We start from the raw sequence: 9,065 nt of genomic DNA on the forward strand, positions 1-9,065 counted from the left end.
TTTGGCTTAGGAAGGCAGCAAAGGAAGATAAGATCCTTTGATTCACATGAATAAATTGCATGTAGATCACTGCCAGTCGTGTGTTCTATGAGGATATTACAGAGGGAAAATGCTTTGATGTGAGTGAAGTGTTGTCTTAGGTGTCAGGGGATATTCCTTGAGATAGCTCTGTCCAGGCAGTGGGGACATGCGTCCATAGTGACATCCTCTTACACCCACAGGTTGATTGAGTCCAGCCTGGGCAGTGTAGCCACAAAGCTCAATTTCTTCATCCATAACCTGGCTCAGATGAAGTTCACGGGCTCAGACGACCGGCTGACCCTTTCCTTTGCCCCCCGCACACATACTCTTCAGCGCTCCGGCCGCCTCAGTGATGTCTTTCTCTGCCGCCAGGAGAAGGTCTTCCACCCCAACAAAGCCTACGTAAGTGTCTTCTCCAGTCTGATCCTCCCTTGCTCCCCAGTGCCCCCAGATTACTGGGTTCTGTTTTCTTCACATCCACACTGTGGACACTGGAGTCACCAAGCACTTTGTGCTGGCAGCAGTCATAGACCATGTCCCTCTCCCTTGCCTGAGTGGCCTGCCTTGAATCAAGGAGCTGAACTGGATGGTTACGCTCTCTGAGTCATGGGTCTTGGGAAACGTGCAGGAAATATTTGCTTTCAAATTCCTGCATATGTACATGGGCACATCACCTTTGTCTCCATTGGAGATACCTTTGCCTTCTTCCTTCTGGAAAGTGTATATTCCCCCAACACACACACGCACGCACTCACCAGTTCCCTTACCTAGCCTCCTCATTGGTACAGAGGGTGTGGCAGGTGTTCTCTAAGACTTGAACTTTCGCAGATTTATGTAGTGAAGGTGATGCGAGAGAATGCTCATGAGGCCACTTATATCCAGCGGACATTTGAGGAGTTCCAGGAGTTACACAATAAGCTGCGGCTGCTCTTCCCTGCTTCTCTGTTGCCCAGGTAGCTGCCCACTTTACTCTCTGTTAGAGGGATACTGGGGAGGGAGAATGGGTGGGGGTTGGGAAGGACTGCAGGAGCCATAGATCAACGGAAGGTACTTGTTTTTCTTGGCCTGGTAATGAGTTTGATAACAAGTGCTCCACCTGCTGGTTAAGCTCTGCAGACTTGAAAATAAGCTGGAAGAAGGGCAAACCGGATCTAAATGTAGGGGATTTACTAAATCTGAAGATGTTCGAAGGTTTCTAACTTTTTAAAGGGTAAAAGCATTTTTCAAATGCTACTGCATGGATGAACCTTGAGGCCGTATGCTAAGTGAGATAAGCCAGTTTCAGAAAGATAAATACCGTGTGATACTCCATTTGTATTAAGCATATAGCAGTAAAACTCAGGCACAAAAAGTAAAATGGTGGTTGCCAACGCCAGGTGCAGGGCGGAGTGGGGGGGCGGGGCGGGTGGAACACGACGTGTTGTTTAATGGGTAGAATTGCAGTTCTTCGAGATGAAAAGAGTTCTGGAGATAGTAGTGACGGTTGCACTTGTGTACCTCATGCCACTGAACTGTACACTTAATGGTTACGATAGTAAATTTTGTTAAGTGTATTTCATCACAAATTTTTAAAAAATGATTTTTAAGTGATTTTTACTTTGATGGGGGAAAATGGGGACTCCAAAGCCCCTGCGGCACTTCCCTGCGGAACTTCTGGAGACCCACAGGACTCTGCCCAGCAGCGTGGCTTTCTTGTCTGGGGTCCTCGGAAGTGCCGGGGGCGACCCCGGCACACACCTGGGGAGCTGCGCGGGGAGCGGAGGGGGTGGGGTCCCTGGGAAGGGAGGCTGGTGGGAGAAGTGGGTCGGGTGACTGAAAATGCAAATGAAATGGGACAAAATCCTGCTGCCTCTGACCGCCCTCTCTCGACTTCTCCTCCGCGTCCCCGCCCGCCGGCCTCGCCAGCTTCCCCAGTCGCTTCACGATTGGCCGCCCGCGGGGAGAGGCGGGAGCTGAGCGGCGGCGCGAGGAGTTAAACACCTACATCTGGCACCTGATCCACGCTGCCCCGGAGGTGGCCGAGGTGGGTGGGGTGTCCCCTGGGCCCGGCCTCTCGGGCGCTGCTGCGGGGCGGGGGGACGCTGCGGAAGGGTGGGGAGCCCGCTGCCCATCAGGGTGGGCCCTGGGCTCTGCAGGCCTGTCCGCCCCTGCGGAGGACGAAGGGCGGGAGGAGGGCGCGCGGAGGTAGGTGCGATCCCAGGAGGTTTAGGGTGGTCGGAACCTGAGAAAGGGACAGGTCGCAAGGAAAAGTGTTTTGAGCACATTGAGGGTGTGTCTGTCACTGGATCGAAGCGGTCCGAATGCCCTGTAGTTGCCACCCAGGAGAAATCTCCGAGATAAATTGATGAGAAGGAACTTGATTGCGAGCCTGCAAGGTAGGACGCACGCATTTAAGCAAAGCAGCCAATCCGTCTTTATTAGGGGAAATCATGCATAAACATCAAGGTAGACTGCATCGCTGCGCGCGCGCGTGTCCGTGTGTGTGTGTGTGTGTGTGTGTGTGTGTGTGTGTGTAGGTAGGTAGACTGCATCGCTGCGCGCGTGTGTCCGTGTGTGTGTGTGTGTGTGTGTGTGTGTGTGTGTGTGTGTAGGTGTAGACAGTCCAGAGCACGCGCAGTCAGGAAACATGGTTATTCATACATCGCAGGTTCCAACAGGGCAGAAAATCTCCGCCCCTGGGAAGATTTTAGAGTTATAAGGAGGGTATAATGAGGAAAGTTTAGAGGTCCCTGAAGGGCCCTTCAGCCTGCTCTAGCCTCTCAGGTGACTGCAGCTGGTTGACCTGGTCCTGCAAAACATCCCGGGCTTGTTCGTGAAAAACAGTCTAGCAGAGACAGTTTCAGCAAATCACAAGATAGCATCAGACAAAATCTTATAAATTTTAGAGTGATTTAGGTGGATTTACACGTTAATGGAGGCAAAGTTATAAAGTCTAAACAAAGGTTAATCTGTGCTAGGTTACCTGCTAGGCTGCATGTGTAGGTTAGGTTACCTATCCACTGTTACAGAACAAAATTTCAACCTTACAGTAAATTGGTTATTGAACATGCATGGATCCTGCACCATCCCATCTAGTAAACAGAGAGGGACTTTAAGAAGTTGTATAGAATGGAAGATTTTTCTAGGTAGAAACTGGGTGGGACAGGAAAGCTGTTGGCAAAAGGAAAGAAAAGATTGTTTCGGGTAAGGGCAACCTGGTGGGAGGTGGGCACTACAAGGGTCTTACCTGACTAGTTATCTCACTAGTGTTGATCAGGAAATTCCAAATTGATTGGCTCATTCCTGAGCTTCCTTTTTTATTTCATAAAGGCTGAAGCTGGGATTTTGTTGTAGTTTGTGTTTTTGAGAGTACATTTATTAAAGTTGGAGACAGAGAAACAAGGAAGGGCCTAGGATAGAAGAGGCGACAGTAGAGGATCTAGGTGGGGCTGCTTTGGCTTTCGAAAATGTTATAGGAAAGAAACGAGCCAAGGTGGGGCTGCTGTCAGCTCCCTGGGAGGTCAGAGGAAAGGGGGCCCTGGGGTTCAGGGCCTTAGCCCGGGGCAAGCTGCTCCTGCCCATTGCTCCTGTTTGCAAGTCTCTTGTGGTCTCTTAGGGAGAGCATGCCAAGGCTGAAGCCTTTTATTTAAAAAGATGCAGTTGAGTTTTGGGTTTTTATGTTGTTGGACCTGCTCTTTCTTAACACCACTTTGACTTTTAAAAACAAATTGTATTATAATTTGGTATAATTATGATTTGTTTTTATAATAAATATGTATATAAATAAATAAATATAGCCATCAGATCCATCACCCGAACAAGTCATCTGGCCATTTCCATGTTTCCTTACTATCTGTCCATATGCAAATGTGACTTTTACAGTTTTATAGTGGTCATAGCGTAAATATAATTCTATGCTCTGTTTCTTTTCACTTAGCATTTAGAGTAAACATTTTTTTTCTTTACAAGTAAATGTAATTTTAAACATCTGTACCAAATTAATACATTGACTTGGAATATGATTATCTCTTTAACCATTTGCCTCTTGAAAGATACTTAGATTATGTCCATTTTTTCCTACTATTAATGCTAGAATGGATATTTTCACACATTTTGTTTTTGCTTTTCCTAGTTACTTAGGAAGCATTCTTCAAAGTAGGATGGATTCATGGTCTTTGTCCAAGGCCGGCCCAGGCATTTCTATGCTTGGGGTGGGGGGTGTCCACCGGGAAGGGAGTGGTAGAAAAGCACAGGCGCTTTTGTCCTGATGGGACCTAGTTTTATTTATTTATTTTTCTTTTAAAAAAACTTTTTATTATGAGAACTTTAGAGAAAAAGTATAATTAGTGCATATATATATCCATTAACCTAAGCAGTTAATATTTTGCTATATTTGCTTCATCTATTTTTGTATGAAGTATTTTAAAATAAATCACAGACATCAAGACATTCTACCTCTAAATACTCCGCATCTCTAAAACATAAGGACATGTTCTTATATAATTACAGAGTCATAGCACCCAATACATAACCCTTATTCAAAATTTTCCTCTCATCCCCCAAATTCTTTTTACAGTTTGTTTGTTTGAGCCATGATCCAAGAAAGAACTGCATATTACGCTTGGTTGTTACATTTTATGTCTGTTTTAATTTGGAACAGTCTTTTTCTTATTGGGCCATTGTCTTAGTGAAGAACCACCCTGTTTGCTGCTTTTATTCCAGTGTGATTTGGTGTATACCTTCTTCCACCCCTTGCCCCGGGATGAGAAGGCTGCGGGTACCAGCCCAGCTCCCAAGTCCTCAGGTACAGTGCCTTCTTTGTGCCAATCCCTCTGAACCATTCCCAAGGGTAACTTCTCCTGCCCCAATCTCTTTCCAGTTCTTTTTTCTAACTTGTCTCTGTTCCATTGCTTGCTAGCAAACCTGGCTTCCCACTCAGGCTGTGGGATCCACTGCTCCCTGTGCAGGTTCCCCAGGAACTGGATATTCAGTTGATGATTACACAAATTGGATAGACCCATCCAAACCCAACTCTAAATCATGTTCACAGATGCCACTTGGCGGATCCCTCAGGGGGTATCAGGAACCTGACATGGAGATATTGTTGCAGGAGGAGGGTCACAGGATAAAAAACATCTGCCTGACGCCAGATGGAGACAGGACTGGCCTCATGACCTTTCTCTGTTTTCTTTGTCCCTACAGATGGCTCTTGGGCCCGTCCTGTTGGGAAGGTGGGAGGGGAGGTGAAGCTGTCTATCTCCTATAAAAACAATAAACTCTTCATCATGGTGATGCATATTCGGGGCTTGGTAAGTGCATGTGCAGTCCTCATTTGATTCTTTATCTTTCTCCTGGCACTTTTCTGACTGGTGAGACCTCTACTGCCCCTGTTTCATGAGAGTAACCACAAGTTTGTTGGGTACCTACCATTGGGGCTGCTATTACAACAGGCCTAGGGAATAACCACGCACACAATACTAGACACAGCATCTTACCACCTGTGGTTTTTGGCAAGTAGCCTAAGTACTCTGAGCCGCATTAGAATAAAGATCATGTTAGTATCCACCTCATAGGCTTGTTATGGGCATTAAATGACATAATGCAAGTAGAACACTTAACACAGTATTTGGCATTATTATGGTAATCATGGTGATTATATAAGAGAGAAGCCCCAGGGGTTTTTTGCCTGACTGTACGTGGAAGACAGCCACGTACAGCCACATGACCACCCTGGAGCTGTATATAATCAAGGCAGTATATAATTACCAAAATTTTTGGTACGATTCTAAGACCATTGTGAGTGGAAGTGGAAGGGAACTCTCATTGAGTACTTGTAATGTGCTAGACTTTTGTAGGTTGGGACATTGGTATGTGGCAGAAGGACCATGAGCTTTGGAATCAGAGAAACCTGGGTTTCACTCTTACAACATCATTCATTCACTCATTCATTCATTCAACAAATGTTCATCTAGTTCTTACTATAAGTCAGGTACTGTTACATCAGCTCTGGGTACAGGATAAGGAAAACAAAATCCTTCCCCTCAGGGAGCTTATATATTCCAGTAGGAAGAGACAGATAGACAAATACATGGCAAGTGTTCTGGAGAGAAAGAAAGCAGAGAAATAATACAGAGATAGAATGAGGGTAGTGGCAGTTTTGCATAGAGTGGTCAGGGACGCCCTCATTGATGAAGGAGGTATTTGAGCAAAGACGGAAGGAGGTAAGGGGCAGGCCATGAATATATATCTGAGGGGACACTGTTCCAAACAGAGGGTCTAGTTAAAGCCAAAAGCCAGGAACCTGCCTGGGGTGCATAAGGAACTGCAAGGCGTCCTGTGGCTAAAGCCTGTGGAACAAAAGGGAGAGTAGAGGTCGATGAGGTTGGGGAGGGCACAGCCGATTAGAGGGCATTGTCGGGACTGGGGCTTTAACCTGAATGAGCTGGAAACCATTGGAGGGTTTTGAGTAGAGGCATGTAAACCAAAATTAATTTTAGACTGTTATAAAGATTTAAAAAAACATTTATTTGAGCAAAAAGAGCTGCCACCAGGGAGACACAGATTCAGGTAGCAATCTAAATTGTGCTCCACAGTTTGAGACAAAGGGAGGTCATCTTTTGTACAGAAAGTTCCTGCCCAAGTTCCCAGTTTCATGCAAATAAGATTTCCAACTTGTTCAGTTCTGATTGGTTATTATGGAGCAGTTCTGATTGGACTGGGCAGGTCTTAGTCCCTTGGTGAAAAGATAAGACCAGGAGCTTCCTTATAACAGTTGACTCAGCTGTATAATGGTTGACTAAGAAGTACATAGTGCAGGAACCTGAGAGTTGGGTCTGAGGTTCTTCCTGGTGTATAGAGTATGTGAGAGGCCCCTGTTAGCAAATGGCCTTTAGGCTTTTATTTATAAAATTTGGGCCCTCAATTGATCATGGGGAGTCCATCTCAACAATAAACTCCTTCTTGTGTTTCACATCAAATGAATCTTTCTTCTCAGGGGGCGGGGGGTGTCTGTAGGCAAAAGATCTAACTTAAGATTTAAAAGGATCAGGCTGGGTAAATCACTGATTGGTTGACCTTGAGCAAGGAACTTAATTTTTCTGACTTTCTTCTCCACCTCTTACAAGGTTACTTGGATCAGATAACAAAATAGTCAAAGACACTGGGCTAGTCAGGGAGATACCTGGGGATATAATCATTCATTCAAAACAGACCAAGTATGGCATGCCCTGAGCATTTGTGTAAAAAGCATAAACTGGATGTAATCGGCAATCCGATTGACATTTTAGTAGGACACCTAACATTATGGTAGTTATTTTTATCAGAATGGAGTAAGCTGGGAAGCAACCGAGTAAACTGCTATGCATTGCGAGAAGCCAGGTGTGGGATGGGAGTCTGGGTAAGGGTGTGATCACAGGAATGGTGATACAGGGGCAAATAGAAGAGTCTTCATCTTTTTTTGGTTGGCATTCCCTCTGTAGCAACTTCTCCAGGATGGGAATGACCCTGACCCCTATGTGAAGATTTACCTCCTTCCTGACCCTCAGAAAACCACTAAGAAGAAAACCAAAGTGGCCCGGAAAACCTGCAACCCCACCTACAATGAAATGGTGTGTGGGGAAGGTGCTGGGGTGGGGCAGGGGTTTGTAAATAAAGTTGTATTAGAACATGGCCACACCTATTCCTTCAAATGTCATCCGTGGCTGCCCTCAGGTTGCAGGGGCAGGGTTGCGTAATTGTGACAGAGACCAGACCGGATGGCCTGGAAAACCATGTTTATTATCTTGCCCTTTACATGGAAAGCCTGCCCATTGGTTGGGTTTCCAGAGCCAGGGCGCGGCCTGGCCCCTGTCCTGTAGGAGGAGGAGTCTGCTGATCCTCTGCTGATAATAGCAGTGGCTCTAATAAAAAAGTCCCTCACGTGCCTGAACTCTGAGTGAAGAACACAGTTCTTTAAAGCTTCCCTTGTGCCTTCTCTATTCCCTTGGGCTCTGGTTGGGGAGATACAGTGGTGTTTGCCTCAGCAGATCAAGTGACCACAGACTTAAGCATCTCCCTGTTCAAGGTTCCCTCTCTTATGACTTCCCTCTTCCCAAACTCTGCGTTTGCAGCTGGTGTATGATGGGATCCCCAAGGGAGACCTGCAGCAGCGGGAGCTACAGCTGAGTGTGCTGAGCGAGCAAGGATTCTGGGAGAACGTTCTCCTCGGAGAGGTGCACATCCGCCTGCGAGACCTGGACCTGGCCCAGGAGAAGACTGGCTGGTTTGCACTAGGATCTCGAAGTCATGAGACCTCATGAGCCCAGCAGAGCCCCCGCCCAGGGCCCCCGGCTGGGGGTGGAGCTAGGGGAAAGGACTGTCCCTGTTTGACTTGTCTTCCTTGTGAAGAGGCAGGGCCCTTGGCAGGCCTCCCTGCTGTCCAGGTGGATGGGGCCTCTGTGATGGGAGGCAGGGAGAGCAAGAGGCTCTCTGCCATCCCCTCCTCTGCAGACAGAATTCGAGTTGGTTGTAATGAGCAGCCCCTGGGAGGCTGTGAGGTTGCAGCAAAGTTTTAAGTTTACCTTGTGTCAAGGGAGCAATGCCTGGTTTGGGGTGTGTGGGGTGGGCTGTATGAAGTAGAGCTTGGTGGGAGGGTGGGTGGATATCTTTATTTTTATTTTTAAAAAATGAAATAGTAATGTTGTCCTAACTGGACAGGAAGCCTTGTGAGAAGGGACTTACATATGCCTCAGAAGGCAAAAAGAGGAAGACTATTTGGACTTTTTGTATGACTAAGGTTCTTATTGGACTTTTCTCTAGGGTTGTGTTTGTTTGTTTTTTTGTTTTTCTCTCTATAGGAATTATTTGGAGAGGGGCCCAGTGGGTCCTCGGTTAGAGCCCCCTCTCCAAGGGCAGGTCAGGGAGGGGCAGGGGGGCTGCGTGTGCTGGACTGAGGCCTGTGCTGCCGGGCCTTTCTGATTTTGCCTCCAAAGGAGAGCGATGTGATACCTGTGTGTGTAAGGAAGGGCCTTTCTTATGGGGTTCCGCAAAGGAGCCGTATTCAGGGACCCGTGCTCTTTCGGGGGGAA

The 9,065-nt window shown here is 46.9% G+C and overlaps 1 protein-coding gene across 1 annotated transcript in view; it reads left to right on the forward strand.

The window, feature by feature from the left end:
• PIK3C2B (phosphatidylinositol-4-phosphate 3-kinase catalytic subunit type 2 beta) overlaps positions 1 to 8,608 on the forward strand; it is a 62,543-nt gene extending 53,935 nt beyond the window's left edge. The window contains exons 27-33 of the mRNA XM_054563253.1: positions 222 to 423; positions 850 to 974; positions 1,927 to 2,044; positions 4,723 to 4,804; positions 5,203 to 5,309; positions 7,479 to 7,607; positions 8,109 to 8,608. Of these exons, the coding sequence (XP_054419228.1) occupies positions 222 to 423; positions 850 to 974; positions 1,927 to 2,044; positions 4,723 to 4,804; positions 5,203 to 5,309; positions 7,479 to 7,607; positions 8,109 to 8,297 (952 nt within the window). The 3' untranslated portion in view covers positions 8,298 to 8,608. The remainder of the gene's footprint in view (positions 1 to 221; positions 424 to 849; positions 975 to 1,926; positions 2,045 to 4,722; positions 4,805 to 5,202; positions 5,310 to 7,478; positions 7,608 to 8,108) is intronic.
• Positions 8,609 to 9,065: the final 457 nt, after the last annotated feature.

This window comes from Pteronotus mesoamericanus, unplaced genomic scaffold (assembly GCF_021234165.1).
Source record: "Pteronotus mesoamericanus isolate MK-2021 breed Mesoamerican mustached bat unplaced genomic scaffold, CSHL_Meso_final scaffold_705, whole genome shotgun sequence".
Classification (NCBI taxonomy): Eukaryota; Metazoa; Chordata; class Mammalia; order Chiroptera; family Mormoopidae; genus Pteronotus; species Pteronotus mesoamericanus.